Source organism: Protopterus annectens, chromosome 7.part0 (genome assembly GCF_019279795.1).
Source record: "Protopterus annectens isolate FY-2018-M chromosome 7.part0, PAN1.0, whole genome shotgun sequence".
Lineage (NCBI taxonomy): Eukaryota > Metazoa > Chordata > Ceratodontiformes > Protopteridae > Protopterus > Protopterus annectens.
Genome location: NC_056739.1, coordinates 1211265677 through 1211285545, shown reverse-complemented (window position 1 = coordinate 1211285545; position 19869 = coordinate 1211265677). Strand labels below are relative to the sequence as shown.

General features: G+C 42.6%; 1 protein-coding gene across 1 annotated transcript in view; it reads right to left on the bottom strand.

Moving 5' to 3' along the window:
• Positions 1 to 511: 511 nt before the first annotated feature.
• SEC11A (SEC11 homolog A, signal peptidase complex subunit) overlaps positions 512 to 19869 on the bottom strand; it is a 234123-nt gene continuing 214765 nt past the window's right edge. Inside the window, exon 6 of the mRNA XM_044077838.1 lies at positions 512 to 1103. Coding sequence (XP_043933773.1) covers positions 1053 to 1103 — 51 coding nt within the window. The 3' untranslated portion in view covers positions 512 to 1052. The remainder of the gene's footprint in view (positions 1104 to 19869) is intronic.

Below are 19869 nucleotides of genomic sequence, written 5' to 3'. Positions count from 1 at the left end.
CTCAGCCTCCCCTTTAAACAGCTTGTAATGCAGACCATTGCCACATCTTAAATGCCTAATGTCCCTGTATAGATGACTGCAACCATTACTGCATACTTTTCTCATGAAGTGCGTCTTTACTGTATCACAAGTGCTCTACATTTCCAGCTGTGAATTATATCCAAGTTTACAATGAGCGGTGTTAATAAATGTAACCCTCTGCGTACTTTGGATGACAGGACACAACTATGCATTTCTTTCATTCCCTAATGAGACCAAGTCACCTTTCAGAAATGCTACCATTACAGTAGAAGCAGTATTCTTATTATTTCAATGTAGCCAGTTTTCACCATGATCTTAAACCAGAAGCAAATCAAACAAACTTGAAAGATACAGTGCAATGTAACGGAGATGAAACAGTTATTTTCCCGAAAAACCTTAAAATGCAGTGCAATATCTTTGTTTTATAAAAAAAAAAAAAAAAAAAAAAAACATTAAAAGCTTCTTTCTAGTAAAGCATCAACTAAAAGACTGAAGATTCTAGGGTTTTATTTTACACCTTACACTGTCCAGTTTCCTAGCAACTTTAAAGACAATTGTGAACAAAATTAAACATTGAAGAATATGCAAATCCTTTTCAACATTTTTGTTGTTTTTGACAAAGTGGGTGAAAGATAATGTCAACAAACAAAAGGAAGATCTACACTTCTCCGCAGTTAAAGCTCTTGCTTACATAAGACAATATCATTACGCAGGCACTTCAGGAAGAGAAAAGCTGGGTTTCTAAATACAAAACGATGAAGGTTTTGTCGTAGATCTTTAATATAAAAACATTTTCACAGTTGTACAAAATATACTGACCCAGAGCAAGGATAGCTGTATCTTTAAATATATTGACTGACGCTTTACAAAATAAGAATTATAGTCATTAAAAAAGACTGAAGCTGTCAAAGTGATAATAAATTCTCTTGTTTTCTGAATACGCAATCAAAATGCCAATCACGCTCTTCATTTGGTAACAGCAACAGCTCAGAAGCCTGGCAGCAGTACTTCAGTCATATCCTTGCTGCCGCTTATTCTCGATGAACTAGTACAAATAATCCCAGCAAAAATAGAACTGCATACTGAAAAACAAAGTAGACAGAGGTTCAGATATTAACACAAAGTTTCATAAATTCTTTCAAAACTATAAAAGTTCACACAATTAAACATTAAGTGAGGATGTGTCCTCAGCTACATGGAAAAAATGTTTACATAAATCTGTCAGCCAAAAAGTACAGTTTTGTACCTACCATAAATGTAGATGTTCGAGTGTACACCCTGCTGCAGTCATCACACTTGGGTTATCCTGTCGTCAGGCGGTCCCGCAGTCGGCCGGAATTCCAAAGTCTTGGTCTGGCTTCGGTTGCTGACGCTTCTTCCCTGACGTCAGTGCGCCAGGGGTATATATAATGCATCCGACGCCATTTTCTTCAGTTTTTCTTGCCCCAGATGTCAGGTGCCCCCAAAAAGGTGGTCAGTAATTAGTACCAATTTATGAAGTTTTAGCGCAAACACAAAATCCCTCCAGCTATAAGCAAATACATCAGGAAGGTTTTGTAGAGATTTATCCAGTTAGATAAGAGATATATATAAAACAGGATACTACCCTCCAAAGACTTCACCAAAAAGAGAAAATCCACGTAGCAGCAAACAAAATAAGGTAGAAGTCACCACGATAGTAAAAGTAATATTATATTTATTGAAACAAGCGCTTTCACGTACTGCCAAGGTACGCTTCTTCAGGTTTATAAATTCATTCATTCTGTTCAGCATTTATATACTGAATGTTTTATCTAATAAATCAGTTAAACAATTAATTAATTTACCAATTTTTCAATTAAATCAAAGTAATTCATCACCATTTTGCTGTTTTAGTTTGGTTTAAAGCCACATTGTTCATTAGGCTTATAAAATACATAGTAAGGCATAAAAATAATAACAAAGCAATGTGAAAATTTTTTAATTAGATAAGTTAGATAAGAGGGGATGGAGGGAGGGTAACCTGGACTGCAGCAGGGTGTACACTCGAACATCTACATTTATGGTAGGTACAAAACTGTACTATGTTCATCGTGTTACCCTGCTGTAGTCATCACACTTGGGTAGAATCTCAAAGCTAAGGATGGGTGGAGGAGTCATAGAGGGTTATAGGAGGCTAGAAGGCCCTGCAGAACTGCAGTGGCGAAGCCAGCTCTAGTCTTAGAGTAAAGTGGTAAGTGATAGTGTTTGGTAAAGGTGTGTACTGAACTCCAAGTTGCAGCTTCCAAAATCTCCTTGGTTGGAACCCCCCTGAGGAAGGCTGTAGATGTAGCTGTTGCCCTGGTAGAGTGGGGCCTAATGGTAGCAGGAACTGGTTTTCCATGATGGGTATAACAAAAACGAATGCAATGTCCTATCCATTTGGAAATGGTTTGTTTTGATATAGCCTTCCCTTGTGAAGCTGTAGCATAGGATACAAAGAGCTGGTCAGATTTTCTGAAAACCTTAGTTTTATCCAAGTAGTAACGAAGTTGCCTGTGAATGTCCAAGGAATGCAGGAGACTTTCTCCTTTGTTCTGTGGATTTGGGAAGAAGGTGGGTAAGTGGATGGTTTGATTTAAAGCCACACTGGAAACCACCTTAGGCATGAAGGAAGGATTAGTTCGTAGAGAAACTCTGTCTTGATGGAAAATGAGGAAAGGTTCCACTGCCATTAGTGTCTGCAGTTCTGAGACTCTTCTAGCTGAAGTTATTGCTAGCAGCAGGGCAGTCTTCCATGATAGTAACTGTAAATCTGCAGAGAAAGCTGGTTCAAAGGGAGGTAGCATAAGTTTTTCCAGAACAAAATTGAGGTCCCATGTTGGTGTAGGTGCTCTCCTGGGGGGTCTAATGTTTTTTGCCCCTCTGAGGAACTGCCTTAGAAGTGGATGTGAAAATAAGGGTGGATCCGTGTTGTAGTGGGCTGAAATAGCTGATGCATGGATTTTAATGGAAGAAAAAGAAAGAAAATCCTTTGTGCAACATCTCAGTTAAATACTGCAGAATCTGAGGCATGTGAGGCTGAAGTGTGTTTTGGCCTTTAGCTTGGTTCCAGGCGCAAAATCTTTTCCATTTGTCAGAGTAGGCCTTCCTGGTGCTGGGCCTCCTAGCTTCCAGAAGAACATCCACAACTGCTTGGGAAAGAGGAAATGGCTGGATGCTTAGTTGATTTGCCATGCAGCCAGATTTAAGGTTTTGAGCTGGCTGTGTAGAATCTGATTGTTTTGCTGTGTGAGCAAATGAGCAATCTGTGGCAAAATCCAAGATGGGCCCTGGGCCATATTCCTTAATAGTGGGTACCAGTGCTGGCGTGGCCAGTCTGGGGCTATGAGTATCAGTCGTGGTCTCTCCTTTCTGACTTTCAGAAGCACCTTTGTGAGGAGAGGCAATGGAGGGAAGGCATATACTATCAGGTTTTTCCAACTGAATGAGAGTGCGTCCACTTTCCAAGCTTGATGGTGAAGTGTCCTTGTACAAAATTTTGTTAGCTGATAGTTTTGGGGGCTGGCAAACAGGTCTATGTCTGGAAGGCCCCATTTTTGAGTTATCATTGCAAATACTTGTGGATCCAGTTTCCACTCGTGGGGATCCATGATGTTTCTGCTGAAGTCGTCTGCCAATGTGTTCTTTTTTCCTGGCAGGAATTGAGCTTGTAACTGAACTTGGTAAGCCAGTGCTGTGTTCCACAAGGTCATTGCTTGCCTGCATAGAGGGTAGGAGTGTGTACCCCCTTGTTTGTTTATGTACCACATTACTGTGGTGTTGTCCGTCCTTATTGTAAGTTGTCCTGGATGCAATAGGTTCTTGAAGGCTGTCAGAGCATTCTGTACAGCTAGCATCTCTTTTTGATTGATGTGCAGATTCCTTTGATCTGCAGTCCATACTCCTTGAACGCACTGTCCTGCCATGTGTGCCCCCCAGGCGTAGTCCGATGCATCTGTTGTCATAGTTTGCCTGGCTGGGGGCAAGGTGAAAGGCTGACCCTTGCTGAGGTGACATGCCTGTGACCACCACAGAAACTCCTGTTGTAGGCAATGAATGGGAGATATCATTGTGTCCAAGCTGTGGCTGTGTTGAGACCATACGCTTTTTAAGTACCACTGTAATTTCCTCATATGCAGCTTTGCAAATGGTATTAGTAGTATGCAAGATGCCATGAAGCCCAAGGCCTGCAAAATTTTTCTTGCAGGGAGTAGGGTCTTTGTTGCCATTGTTTTGAAATATTGAGTCAGTTGTAGTTGTTTGTCTGACGTCAGGTAAGCCTTCTGGGCCATTGTATTCAAGCTGGCACCCAGGAATGTCATATTTTGTGAGGGTACTAGTTTTGATTTCTTTTCGTTTACTGTGTACCCCAGGCAACTTAGATGATGTTTTACAAAAGCAAGATGTTGTAAGAGGATGTCCTTGCTTTCTGCTTGGATGAGGCAGTCGTCCAGGTATGGGTATATTTGAATTCCTCTTTGTCTGCAGTATGCAATTACTGGTGCCAGGCATTTTGTGGAGACCCTGGGCGCAGTAGATAAGCCAAAGGGCAGTGCAGAGAATTGGTAATGGGTTGAATCTGCAATGAAACGGAGGTATCATCTGCAACTTTGTCTGACAGGGACATGCAAGTATGCCTCCTTGAGGTCCAACGTTACTAGCCATGCTTTCTTGCCCAACATGGGAAGAAGCTGCTGTAGTGTTAGCATCTCGAATTTGGGTACTTGTAAGAAGGTGTTTAGAATTGAAAGGTCCAGAATTGGTCTCCAGGCATTGTCCTTTCTGGGGACTAGAAAGAGTCTTGAGTAAAATCCTTGGCCTTGCTCTCGTGTAGGTATCAGTTGAATGGCTCTCATGTCCATGAGAGCTGTAATTTGTTTTTGTGCCTCTGCCCATTGATTTTGTGGCAGGTTTGGCATTCCTCTTTTCTTTGGCAAGGTGTGGAAATGGAATCTGTATCCTTGTGAAATTATGTCTAGGACCCATTTGTACTTTGTGACAATGTGCCAGTTGTCTGAAAAAAGTGCGAATTTTCCTCCCAAGGGAGCTGCCAAGGGAGTGTTGCTTGGCCAGATGAGGTGCAAGTCACTGAGTTTGCCTTCTGGTAGTTTGGGACCTGTCTTCTCCTCCCTTCTGTGTTGCAGTGCCCCATTGTCGAGGTTTGTATTGGGCTTGTGGTTGTCCTCTGCCTCTTGGACGTCTGTATTTACCCCTCTGTGGTCTGTCAGTAGCTGGAAAGGACCAATTTTTAGTTGGCCAATTTCTGCTGAAGTGAGGGGGCTGTACCTGTAGAAAATCTTTGACTGTCTGCATAGATTTTGCCTTATCCTCCATTTTCTTTAAGACTTCTTCTGCCTTAACTCCAAATAGAACATCCTGCTGTAAGGGAGCATCTAGAAGCTTTGCTTTAACATGATCAAGCAGAGTTTGTCCCTTTAGCCAAGCATGTCTACGTTTAACAGACCCAGTGACAGCTGCTCTGCAGGAAGCCTCCAAAGAATCAAAACCACATTGTAAAGTATGTTTGCCCACCTGTTCAGTTGCATGCAACAGATCCTGCATTTCTTTCAATTCAGACTGTTGAGGGAGTGTGCTCATTTTTTGTTTTAGCTGAGACATTAGAAATTGCTGATATTTTAGCATGTGAAACTGGCAGTTTAGTGCTCTCATAGCTAGAGTGGCTGAGGTGTAAACCTTTTTCCCCCACCTGTCTAGTGCTCTGGAGTCCCTTTCTGAGGGTACAGGATTTTTTGCCATAAAAGCCTTAGCCCCTTTGGGACCCTGGGAGATAGTCTCTGGATCAGCAACAGGGCTTTTATAAAGGAATTTGTGGGAATCAGGCACTCTATAGTATCTGTCTGGTTTGGCTGGAGCAGGAGGTAGAGAATCTGGGTTCAAACTAGATTCTAAGTAAACATCATCCACAATGTCCAAAACTGGGGGGATGGCAAGTGGTCTGTGCTGGGGGAGTAAAAGAAACTCTCTGAGCCTTTTCATTGAATCAGAGTAGTCCTGACCTTCCCAGTGAAAATGTTCCCTCATAGTGTGTAAAGTTTCCCCAAAGGAGTAGTCTTCAGGAGGAGAAGCTGAGGGAATAGAATCCTCAGCATCAAAATCTTCATAAGGGGAGAAGGAGTAATCTTGGTCCTCAGAGGAGCCTGAGGAAATAGACACTTGATCAGAGGAGGCATAATCTTCCTCTTGTCTAGGCCTTTTGTCGGGTGGGGGGTTGGGAACCCCTGATTAAAGAGATCAAATCTTCAGCCATTTTAAGCATCTGTTTTTTAGGCATGGGGCCTTGAACTGGAGACTGAACTGCAGTCTTTTTAGGTTTAATAGGAGTCTTAAGCTTAGGATACGTTTTTATGGTGAGCGTCGTCGGTCTGAAAATGCCTTCAGAAACCGAAGGTGTTTCTGTAGCACCGACATCTCTTTCTGCAGAGTCGTCGGTAGTGGCTAAACAAAATGACTGCATCGGCCTAGCGCTCTCCGCCAAAGGCTCCGAAGCGGTCTCGGGTTCCAAATCTGCGGTAGTCAGGGGCTGCGTCGGAGCCTCACTGAAGACCGGTGAACCGGAGACCGGTTCAGCCAAGGCCTCGGAGTCTGGCTTGGGTCTAGGCTGCCTGTCCTTATCCTTGCGTTTTTTGTGCACGCCGGTAGTCGGTTGCTCCGACGGCATTGTGTAGTTAAATTTTCTACCGAAGTAGTGTCGTGCGAAATCAAAGCGTCTTTTTATAGTACGCTTATTAAACCTAGCACAAAAACGACAACCAGTGACGTCATGGTCTGGGCCTAGGTAAGGTATGCAGTAAGAATGAAAATCCTTATGAGGTATTTGCTTCCCACAAGAAATACAGTTGTTAACTTTTTCTGACATCGGTCTGTGGCAAGAAAAGCTTCCCCAACGGGGTACTTAGCTTTACTAAAGACTTCGCATCTGAAATTCGACTTCAAAAATCTCAGGAGTCGGCCGACCCGGCACTTGCGAACTGCTTCTGCTTCGGGCACCGCGCGGCAAGAAAGACTGAAGAAAATGGCACTGAACCAAGATAAAACACAAACTAGTAATGAGCGACCAGGATGTTCCCGCGGTCGGGTTTTGCCACAGCTGATGCACAATATTCTCTTTCACCAATAAATCCACAATTATCTCGTTCACCAATAAATCCACGCTGAAGAAAATTTCTTCAAAGTTCCACAGCTATAATGGATGTTTATTCTAAAAAACAGACACGAAAAAACACACAGTCTACAGTTCAACAGTTTACCCGGGTTTTAAATGGCTTTAATAGAATAAGGGTACTTTATACATATACACATATACTGATGAAATATATTCATGGATACCATACATCACACCATTTGAACATAACTTCATTACGAACATAGATTGGTTTTATTATTATTAATTTTTGTAGTTTTTTCAGTTAGTCATATGATTTTTCATATGAAGTTTAGTTTTACATAAATAAAGAAGATATACATGTTTTATATTTATTATGTTTATTAAGATTTTAACATTTTTAGTTAAGGTGATTAATGTAGTACGTTTAGTAATGATTTAATTGAATAATTGGGTGGACCTGTGTATTTAAGGGATGGAGTAATTAGATTATTCATTCTGATGAAGTTCGTCTTGGCGGACGAAACCCGGGTAAACTGTTGAACTGTAGACTGTGTGTTTTTTCGTGTCTGTTTTTTAGAATAAACATCCATTATAGCTGTGGAACTTTGAAGAAATTTTCTTCAGCGTGGATTTATTGGTGAAAGAGAATATTGTGCATCAGCTGTGGCAAAACCCGACCGCGGGAACATCCTGGTCGCTCAATACTGAAGAAAATGGCGTTGGATGCATTATATATACCCCTGGCGCACTGACATCCGGGAAGAAGCGACAGCAACCGACGCCGGACCAAGACTTTGGAATTCCGGCCGACTGCAGGACCGCCTGACGACAGGATAACCCAAGTGTGATGACTGCAGCAGGGTAACACGATGAACATCAGACTGGATTCACTCCTTGCTTTAACCTACCTATTTATGTACATTGTAATGGGCCACATTTGGATCACTGTCACCGACCATTACATAAGGGTGTGGCTGTTGTGCCTTAAGAGCTTTTGCACTGTACACAAAATGTACACAATACTGGCATAGCTTTAAAGTTCTTGTTTTTCACATTTACTTCATTTCAAAATGGGCTTCATACCAGACAATACTACAAAACAAGGCAAGCCAATACAAGATCAGAAGAAGTATCAATATTAGAAAAATGTTCAGAGCAAAATTAAATTTGCATTTACAAAAGCACAAGAATTTACCCCAGCAGTACAATAATTGGTTCTGCTGCAAAACCTTATATTTATAAAACCACTTCAATAGAGACAGGCATTTTGCATTCGGAATGCTATACACGTGGGAATGGACTACTTTTCATTGACATTTTTTACACTGAATGGTAAAGAGCACTGCAATAGCTTTTTTGAGTGAGACTGCAGAACAGTGGTGCTTGGAAAATTTTCCTTTACTTCACCGCAGTGCAGTCTCGAAGTTGGTATGTACAATTAGCAGGAGGTGAGGGGTGCGTGGGGTGGGCTTGACCCCATGGAAAAAAGATTTTTTTTGTGTGCTCAATGTTTTCACTTTCAAACATTAGATGCTTTACATGTTTGGGTTTATGACATTTTTATGAAATGCCAGGATTCCATAGGTACATGCAGATAAACTGGTCTCACAACCCACCTCCACAACTACAGAGATGTGGAGTGATGTGTTATGCCTAGAAGATCCTGTTCACACAGGACAACTGCAGTTAGAATTCAGGACAGGGCTTGAATTACAAGTAAGAGTATCTTATGTAAGTAGGAAATTAGTTGCCAAGAGAAATACGTTCTCAAAGACTCAATGCCAGACCCACACTACTGCTTAAACAGCATACCGATTTGCTTGATCAAATAACAAGCCACCATTTGATTGACTGAACTCAGTAAGAAAGGTTTTAGATACACAACTTGCTCTTGAAAGCCTCAAGAATGTGAAGCAGTACTCTCATCTCATTTCTAAGGTGCTTCAACAAAGTATTAGTTTAAGGGTGTGCACACTTACGCAGCCAGCGTATTGTACGCTTTTTATTTTTTATATTTTTCCCCCTAACAGATCTGTTTTTCAATTGAACTCTACAGGTTATAGGTCATATTAAAAGTGGGAAAAGTTTTGAAATGATTTACTGTGGTCTCATTTTTTTTTATATCACAAAAAAACTGCCATTTTAACAGGGGTGTGTACACTTTTTATATCCACTGGGAATATGTGTATGTGTGCGTGAGCCAGTATGTATGTATGTGTATATACATGTGCACTATCTTTCTTCGATGTGGCTTTTCATTCACAACTGAAAAAGCTGGTACAGCTGACAGAAAAATCAGCTGTTCAAAAATTTCTGGCTTTTTCACTATGAGATTGCAGTTAAGTAAAGTGGGGATTGGGACATATGCCCTTTCTCTATCTTAGCTGAGGAGGGAGCATAGGGGGATGACCCCCTGCAAATAAATCCATTTTTAACTTTTTTTTTTTTTTTTATCCTTTGTGAATTGATGCCCCCCCCCCCCCATCATTTGATGCCAATCATTTCTTGACTGATATTTAGGTCATTTGAGGAGAAGTTAAGCTTCCACATACATGTACATATGTGATGTATGGGTACATATGCATGCATGGTTGTTATAAATGTAGCTATATTTACTAATCTATAAAAAAAAAACAGAATACACTGACAATTGCTGAACTTGTTTTGAGCAATTCAATTTTTCCAATGATGTCATTTTTGTAGTTAGGAATTATTGTACCTTTTCAAATTAATTCAAGTGACTGGCTTCAATTTAAAAAGTGCAATAATCTGTTCAAGAAAAGCTCAGATCAGTGCAACCCGCAGTCTAACGGCGGTTGACAGCCATAACTCAGCAATGACCATTTCACTTAAGCAAAAGATAAAAAAGTACAGTTGTGTAAGAAAATGACCGTAACAGCAGATGTCCTACTTGTCACTGTTATAGCATTCTTTACAGAAAAATATCCTGTCAAAGGTAGCCTAATGTCTGGCCAGTATACTAAAGCCTTTTTTACCTTCCTGGCATTGTATGTCAGACGTATGACCTACATGCAAGGCGTAAGGTACGTATGTGACATACAAACACCTAATCCTAAGATCTGGAGTGCCTCATCAGAAGCAGAGCAACCCAAGAAAAACAATAACATGCCCATCCAGGAAGGGAAATAGAAGGAGACAGGGATGGAAGAAAAAAACCCTTGGCTAGCAGAAGGGCAATAGGAAAAGAAAAAGGGGCAGGAGGGAATGACTGAATACTGCATCAGTTAGAAGTAGGACATCTACTGTTATGGCAATATCTTACACAACTACATTATCTCCTTCCTTATCACAATTGCAGTATTCTTTACAGTAGCTTTTGTACTCTCCCATGTTAAAGTATAGCAGGAGAAAGGCAGAGAGCAACCCTCGACAAACATATGAAGGACAGCTCTGGCAAACCCTACCCTGTCCCTGGAAATGATATCCAACTTATAAATAATGCTTGGCAAAAGTATGTTCAGAAGACCAAGTAGCAGCTTCCAAGTTGGATCTAGTAGCCAAACCCTTGCAAAAAGCACCAAAAGAGGCTACTGCCCTAGTAGAAGGAGCATGAACCAAAGAGGAAAGTTGCTCGCCTTGAAAAGAATAACAAAAAGAAATGGTCTTACTGAGTTCCAGGAGGAGATGGTTTGCTTAGACAATGCCAAACCCAATTTCCTGTCATGAAAGGAAACAAAAAGTTGCTCAGATTTTCTGATGGACTTTGTCTTATCCAAGTAATATAGCTGTCTATGTAAATCAAAGGTGTGTAGTACCTTCTCACTAGCAGACAGTGGAGAAGGAAAAAAGAAGGGAAGATGAATAGACTAATTCAAGGACAAATCGTTAACCATCTTGGACATAAAAGAAGGACTGGTATCAAAAGACACCTTGTCCTAGTGACTACAGAAAAAAGGAGAAACTGCCATGAGGGCTTGGAAGTTCAGAAACCCTCTTGGCAGAAGTAAGAAACAACAACAACACAGTTTTCCATGTATAACACTGCAGGGAAGAAAAGGTAGGCCAAAAGGGGACTGACCCAATTCTTCAGAAACAAAATTAAGGTTCCAAGAAAAAGGAATAAGCTTTCTTGGGGAACTGATATGAAAGACATCTTTCAGGCATTATTTGACTTCAGAATTAGAAGCTAAAGGTGGACTCAGAGGCAGAAATGTTTGGCAAATAAGCTTTAACAGAAGAACAGGTCAAACCAGTATTGGGCAATTCATACAAATAAGAAAGGACCGTAGAACCCCCCCCCCACACACACACACACAGAAAAGAGGGTCCTGGTCATGTTTGACACACCAAATAGAAAATCTGTTCCATTTAGCCAGAAAATCTGTTCCATTTATACGCACATAATTTTCCAGTTGTGGGTTTTTTAGCATGCTGCAAAATGTGAAGCATATTCTCAGAAAATTGATGCCTAAAGGAATCAAAACCTTATCATACAAAGTATTAACTGAAATTGGACAAGTGACGGTGAATGATAGACCCCTTGTCTTGTGTGAGAAGATCCATTCTGTGAGGTAACTTGTGATTACTGGCCCTAGCCAGGTGAAAGAGAAGGGGGGGAGGCAGGTGAAACAAAAGGGAGATTTGGAGCTGTCTGGGCAAAAAGGCAGATTCCAGCAAGATTTTGAATGTGTCCCACATGATCTTGTCCAAGACCCTGGGAAACAGAGGAAAAGGAAGACAGGCTCTGAAGGATGTAAACTGCCTGAAAAAGCAAGTGAGGATGGTTTGCAAAATCCCAATACTCAACCAAAAAACACTATATAGGCAGAATGAGAAACATCACTTTGGACTTTTTTGGATTTTTCGTTGGTTTTAAAATCCCAATCCTGAACAGCCAGTCTGCAAAGAATGTAAAACTTTGTGGGCCCCCTCTTGCTGATGTACCATGATTGTGGCATCGTCTATAAAAGCCTTTAGAGGACCTGGAACCTAGAGGAAAGGCCTGAAGAGCTACAATTAGAGCCCTCATCCCTTTTATCAATACGGTTTTGCTAGTTATTGATGAGACCAAGGACCCTGGACTTTCAAGATTGTTGGAGGAAGTTGCCCAAAGTAGATCAGAAGCATCCATGTATGGCTCTCGAGTAGAAAGAGGAACTTGAAAATGCAGATCTGGATTTAGGGAGATCTGCTGAATCTAACAGAGGAGTTCAGATTTGAGACAGGGTAAAGGCAGGACAGGAAACTTCAGAGGGGGGCAGTGCTGAAGCCAAGTAGTCTTGAGATACCACTGGAATTTTAAAGTGATGTTTGGCAAAAGGAACCATGGGAATGGTAGATGCCATGAACATCAGGGGGCTGAGACATTCCCTTGCAGGAAGAACTGACAGAGGGACAAACAGACTGGAAATAAGCTGAGAACCTTGAGAGGCAGAAAAGAAGACAGCATATGAATGGTCCAAATTCTGCAACTCAGAACACATTTGGCCCTGATAGGTTGTCAACACTGACTTTTTGAGACTGACAGTGAATTCCACACTGTGCTGGAAAAACATAGTGAAGTCTGGATTCTGAAGTAGAAGCTGTAGAGACAGGGCTTGAATCAGAAGGTTGCCCAGATAAGGGAATATTTGGATTCCCTGAAGTCTGCAGAAAGCTACCACAGGGACCATACAACTGGTAATACCCTTGGAGCTGCAGAAAGCCCAAAAGTCAAAGCAGAGAAGTGATAATGAGAGGAAGAAACAGAAAAATGCAAAAATTTCCTGAAGAGAGGGTGAATAGAATATGGAGGTGAGCATCCTTCAAATACAGGGAAACTAGAAAGCCTGGGGAAGTAAAACAGGAGACAGTCTGAATAGACAACATCCCGAAGGAAAGAACCTAGAGACAGGTGTTGAGATACGGCAGGTCCAAAACAGGCCTCCTCATCCCCTCCTTCCTGGAAACAAGGAACATTCTGGAATAGAAACCTATTCCCTGTTGAGACAAGGGAATAGGTCATATGGTTCCCTGTTCCACCAGATCCTGCAGGACCAGAGGAAAAAGAGGAAGCTGGCAAGGAGGAGGCTTAAGGCCAGAAATGGCAGAAGGGACTTCCAAGCCATAAAGTAACAGTGTTGGATGATAGACACAACCTAGGCATCTGGGGTCATCAGTTTTCAAACAAGGAAGGAAAGGGTTAACCTGAGGGACAGAGGAGGAGGGGAGGTTATATATCAGAGACAGATTTATCAGGAAAAGAAGGGTTTGCTGTCTATAATTCTGAATGGACTTACCTGGGAAAATCCACTTAGAAACCATCTTACCCCTTGCAAGTTGTCTAGACTGCCTATAGAAAAAGAATTATTTTGAAGGACAGCTTCTCTGGAACTTAGGTACAGGAGAAATAAACATTTGTTTACGGTCTTGCATAATCTTGCCCTTATCTTGCAGAGCTTTAGGCAATTCTGCAGCAGCAGTGCCAAAAAGATTCAGATTATCTAAGGGGGAATCTAAAAGACTGGATTTCATATCCTCAGGCAAAGCCTCTAGCCACAAGCAGAAATATCTCCTCATGACACAACCAGATGCACAAGTCCTAAAGGAGGCATCAGCTGCATTTAATGAAATGGCAAGCTACCTGAGAGGCAGAACTCAGCAGAGAGAGAGAGAGAGAGAGAGAGAGAGAGAGAGAGAGAGAGGGAGAGAGAGGGAGAGAGAGGGAGAGAGAAAGTGAGCACAAGTCTTACTGTTCAAATGAGGCATATCAGTCAAATCCATCCCCCCCAAGCTGTGACAGAATAAAAGTTTTAAAAGTTTGTTTGTTTGAATTTAACTGTTGAGGCTGCTCATTCAACTGCGCTAGCCTGTGTTAAGATTTTACTGTACTTTTTCTGCTGTTTGTTCTGTCAAAATAGAAAAAAAAAAAATATATATATCCTTATTTCCTGCCTTTCCTGACCTAGAATAGTCCCTAATACAGGCATTGCTGTATTCTGGACTTTAGAATAGTTCCTGTGTTGCCCATTTCCTTACTTGGATAGAAGGAAGCTTCTTTATTCACCAGTGGGAGTGGGGAGCTTTGAGCAGCCTATCTGTCCCTGGAGGAGTGATCTCAGCACAAGAATCTTGTAGTTTATTGGCCATTTTGGGCTAATTTCTAGCTCTTTTAAGTTCCCTGTATAAAAACCCGCTTTGGCGTGGTTTTGCGCGCCACTTAACCAGGCTTAAACCATTCTCGGCTCCACAAAGTCTGCTCTATCTCTCAAGTAAAGACCCTATTCTCAACCTATACCCCAGCACTTGCTCTTATAAGCAATTATATAAGTTAGCACTAATAGCACTACTTACTCATATACTCCCTTGGAGTACTCATCCCCTATTGGTCCTTTTTGTCAGCCATAAAGGAGTTACTTATACTCTACCGGCATGTCCAAAGGTCAGTTGCTAGTTTCCTCTCCAGTCCAGCTGGTGAATCTGGGAATCCTGAGGCAATGTTACAACTGCCTCATGTACACAGACAACCCTCTCCTCCTCCCAAGTACTAATATATGCGAGAGATGCAACCATATAGCCAAACTGGAGGCTAAGCTCTCTCAATGCAGTACTGGCGCAGCCAGTCAGGAGGAGAAGGTAACCATACACACCACAAATCCAGACGCACATAGACCTACCACATCATCAAACCAAACACATAAACACACTAAAACATACTCGGAGGCTCTAAATACAAATCTGCCTAAGCAGCAGAGACCTCCAAAGCAGACATCCAAGCAACCTCTACCACAAAACAAAAAAAGTGAAACCCATACTTCACAAAATCAGTGTGCCAAACAGTCACAGCCCTTAAGGCCAAAAAACACACCTGATACACTTGCAATAGGTCACGCTATTGTCAGGCACACTGAAGTCCCACTCACCAGGCTGAACAAGGAGAAGGTCACGGTGAGCTGCCTGTCGGGTGCCAGGATCCGCCACATAACACAAGCACTCAGGTCACTCCAAAGCAAGTACAAATATGACTCAGTTATTGTCCATTCTGGTGTGAATGACCTGAGCCGTACCTCCCTGGACTACATGAAAAGAGACAGAGGAGCTCTCAAATCATGTAGCCCAGACAGGTATGACCCTGACCTTGAGTAGCATCTTACCCTCACCAAAAATGATGCCACAGTATAAAGAAAAAATTATCAATTTTAACAACTGGCTAAAGTTCTGGTGTCATTCAAAGGGGATCCAGTGTCTGTCAGCCTGGGATGACATGCTCGACAAGCCACGTTGCTTCGCTAGGGACGGCTTGCAACTGTCACCTCTGGGCTTTCAGTTACTGACAAAGGCTCTTGCCACCCCCATAGTGCTTTTTTTAGGCAAGGCTCAAAAGACAAACCCACCTCCATAGACAACACAAGGAAAAATAAACTAAGGGTAATGATACTCAATGCCAGAAGTCTAAACCTCAAAATGCAAGCACTCGAAGCTCTCCTCAGCATGGAGAATATCGATGTCTGTGCAGTAACAGAGACCTGGTTCAAGGCTCCTGAAGGCACCCCAGCACTACCAGGTTATACCTCATACCATGCTTTTCGGCCCCAAAACTCGGACCGAACCACAAAAGGAGGGGGAGTATCCATATTCATCAAGGATACCCACACCTCCAGGTTAGTGGCACTGAAGGAAACATTGGAAACCATCCATGTGCAACTAACAGTGGGCAAAACTGCCTTTCAGTTTGTAGCCTGCTACAGACCACCATCCCAGACTCTGGAACCTCATGTGGCTTTCCTGAGAACATTGGAGAATATGAAGGTCTCTCCAAATACCTTTATATTGGGTGACTTCAACTACCCAAACATAGACTGGGAGCACTACTCAAGCCCCAACAGCCTAGCCCAGAGGTTCCTAGAATTTATAAACTCAAATGCTATGGAACAACTGGTCACCATGCCTACAAGAGGGGAAAACATACTGGACCTGATCATCACAAAATGGGGACTCTATATGCTCTGCACCAGAGGTACACCCCTCATTGGTAAGATCAGACCACAAATTAATCTCGCTGGACATCCACATCCCGACCCCACCACCACCCCAGAAAACCACAGTAAAAAACTTCTCCAAGGCTAATTTCACACTTCTCAAAACAGAGGTGAATTCACTCAAAGCCCCCGGGCCAGTGGAAACTACGGACCAAACTTCAGAATCCTTTATAAACGCATTCTATGGACATCTTCAGGAATGCATGGATCATGCAATCCCAAATAAAACCAAGACCCAATCCTCCAAAGGCAGGCGTCCTGTCTGGTGGACCACTGCCATAAATAAGCTATACAACAAAAGGAGGAAGCTACTGCAGGATAGAGCAAAATCCCTCAATAAGAAAGCATCACTGATCAGTACTAGCAAAAAACTACGATCCCTCATAAAATCATCCAAGGCCAGTTTTGAGAGAAAAATTGCACAAGACACTAAAGATAACCACAAGGCCTTCTTTAGTTATGTTAGGAACCTAGGTGGCAACTCCCAGATATGTTCGGAGTTAGTTCAAATGACAAAAAATACACTGAACCCACAGACATTGTCAACATCTTAGCAGATAGGTTCAGCGCAAACCTCTCCCCCCCTTCCCCCCCAAAAGAGCAAATATCTATCCCAGCAGAGAGTTGTCTCCCTGTCATCTCAGATGCTCAGGTGAGAGCTGCACTCTCCAAAGCAAAAAACACAGCATCAATGGGACCGGACGGTGTCCCGGGCTGCGTCCTACATGAGCTCCAAGAAGAGCTAAAACCTCATATTAGGTTACTGTTCAATCTCAGCCTTACTACAGGATATGTACCCAAGGAATGGCATACAGCAACAGTGGTCCCACTCCACAAAGGTGGTGCCTCAACGGACCCTGGAATCTATCGTCCCATAAGCCTGACTAGCCTGGTCTGCAAAGCTATGGAGCGGATCATCATGGAACTCATAAATAAAGACATTGGGGAACTACAGACACTAGATCCTACACAATTCGGCTTTGTTAAGGGCATATCCTGCCTCTTGAATCTGGTAGACTTCTTCTAAACAGTCACCAAGGCCATAGATGAAGGGATGAAGGGAAGGTAGTCCACACAGCCTACCTGGACCTCGCAAAAGCCTTCGACACCATACCCCAACTCTGGCATCATAGATAAGCTCTCCAGCCTAAATATTAACCCCTATGTCATAAAATGGGTTGCAAACTGGCTCAAGGACAGAACCCACATGGTCAGAATTGCGGGAGCCATGTCAGACTCTAAACCTGTTACAAGTGGCGTCCCACAGGGCTCAGTCCTGGGGCTGCTCTTGTTTGGTATATATTTTTCAGAGGTACAGGCCAACACGGGAGGACTATGGCTGACCAAGTTCGCAGACGACTGCAAACTGGGTGCCATAATCGACACTCCAGCTGACACAGGCATCCTCCAGAAGGGTCTCACAGAGACGGACAATTGGTGCCAAAGCCATGGCCTAAAACTAAACGCCAAGAAGTGTATAGTCATCCCCTTTGGGAAAAACAAAGTGCCCACAAACCACCACATAGGCGGTAATCCATTAAGTATGGAGGAAGTAATTAGGGACCTGGGAACCCAAGTTGATAGCAATCTCTCCTTTGACAACCACGTTGTCAAAGTGGTTAGAAAGACCTTCTATATAGCCCACCTTATCATGAAAGGGTTCACATCTAGATCAAGGGAGGTCATTGTGCCCCTTTACTCATCCCTCATCAGGCCCATGATTGAATACAATGTCCCGTTTGGGATGTACCTTACCTGACACCTGCAGCAACTGGAAAGACCACAAAAGTACCTCACCAAGAGGATCAAGGGTCTCAAACAGATGACCTATGCTGCCAGGTTAAAGAAACTCCAGCTCTACTCAGTTGCATACCGCCTGCTTAGAGGCAATCTGCGCCTGACGTATAAAGCCATGTCCATCCCAGAATTAATGGACATGCTCCACCTCAAAAAATCCAAATCCACTAGAGCTACGCACTCAAGGGACTTGAATCTCAACACAGAAATTAATAGGATATGCTGGAGAGACAGATTTGTGACCCAGAGGCTCCCAGCACTCTGGAATAGAATCCCAGTCTATATCAGGCAGAGCCCCTCGCTGACTCTCTTCAAGAGAAATCTTGACGAGTGGATGGGAGATCGTAGGTTCACCCCGGGGATCACTTCTGTGTCACTACAAGACAGAGGCACAGTAAACTAACCTAAAAGGGCACAGTAAAACCCATTTTTAAGGGGTGGCGAAAGCCAAACACACTGGCTAGGCTGATAAATGTACTAGGGCATATAGCCTAGTATCAACCTATGAACCTAATAGCCATGACATATCTAGTCATGTAGGTCTGGTAATTAATGGCTCTAAAAGCCAAAGTAGCAAAAATATACCTTATTCCCATAACTTTCCATAGAACAGCTGGCCTTGTCAGACGGTAAAAGCTTGGAAGAGGAAAGCAGTTTGGCTGGGCTATCTGTGGAGATGGAAATAGCAGCAGGATCAGACAATATGCTTTTATACAAGTATTTATGATCCTCAGGTACCTTATAAAATTTGTCTGGCCTCTTAGGGGCCTGAGGTTGAAAGTCAAGACACTGAGAAGCTGTTGTAAATATGTCCAAGAGAGCAGCTACAACTGAAGGGACTGCAGATGGTCTGGGTGAGTCCATTTGTAAATGTTCAAAAATACCTCTTTTGAACCTCTGATAATTGGGAACAATCCCATTTAAAGTACTCCATCATACAGACCACTGTATCCCCAAAGGTTCATTTCCCAAAAGGAAAATAAAAAGAATCCTCTACATCAGATCCCAAGGCCAAGGAAAGTATATTTGTGAGGAACATGCTAAGGATTTTTTACCAGAGTCTAGCTCCTCATCAAAAGAAACAGAATTTGATGGGGTGGGTGACCAGGGAGCAGCAGCAGCAAGGACAAACAAATACTGTGGAGGTTTCAGATCCATGAGGGCATTAAACAACCCTTGAGTAAAGTCTTGCCATTCTTTGTGAGGATCCTTAGTTACAGCAGCCACATGTTTAGTTTTCAGTTTCTTTTTTAAGTGAACATCAGCCTTGATAAATATAGGAGGCTCACAGCCCTGCCTTGATTCAATGAGGGTACCAAGCGCCTGTTCCCAGACTACAATTTAGGTTATCCCTGTAAGCCCTTCTGAAATAATCCTATGCAGTTCCCCCTCAACATCTGTACCAGACATATGCACAGCCTCAGCAGACTTGAGAGTAGGCAGTTCCCATGGTGGCCTCTAACTGGGTAGCGGCAGAGGGAACTGGCATTAATACCAGCAGGTTCTCGGGTTCTTCATCCAAGCTGACAGAGACATCTGGTGGAGGATAGATTCATAATGAGCTCTGTTAGACATTTTTTTAAGAGGTAGCTGAAATTTGGGGAGGGCAGATTTGCCCATGGTACCCTGGGTCAATAACTTCAAACGTTGGTGCTCCAGACAAACAGGAATAGAAGACAAATGGCTGTGGAAAATGTTAGGGAAAAGTCTGACAAGTATCACACTGAATATGATCATGACAGCTGAAGATGCAAAAACCAAACGGCTGCAGGTACACTGAGGTACCCAAAACACACAACAACAATGCATTTTTCTTATGGATATTGATATATGTTCTTATGTTAGTGGAGTAATATCTCTTTAAATTGTGATGTCATACTAATTGTCCTAGTATTTAACCAAGCATCAGTTGTAGTGATGTGGTCTGATGAAGCAACATTAAGTTGT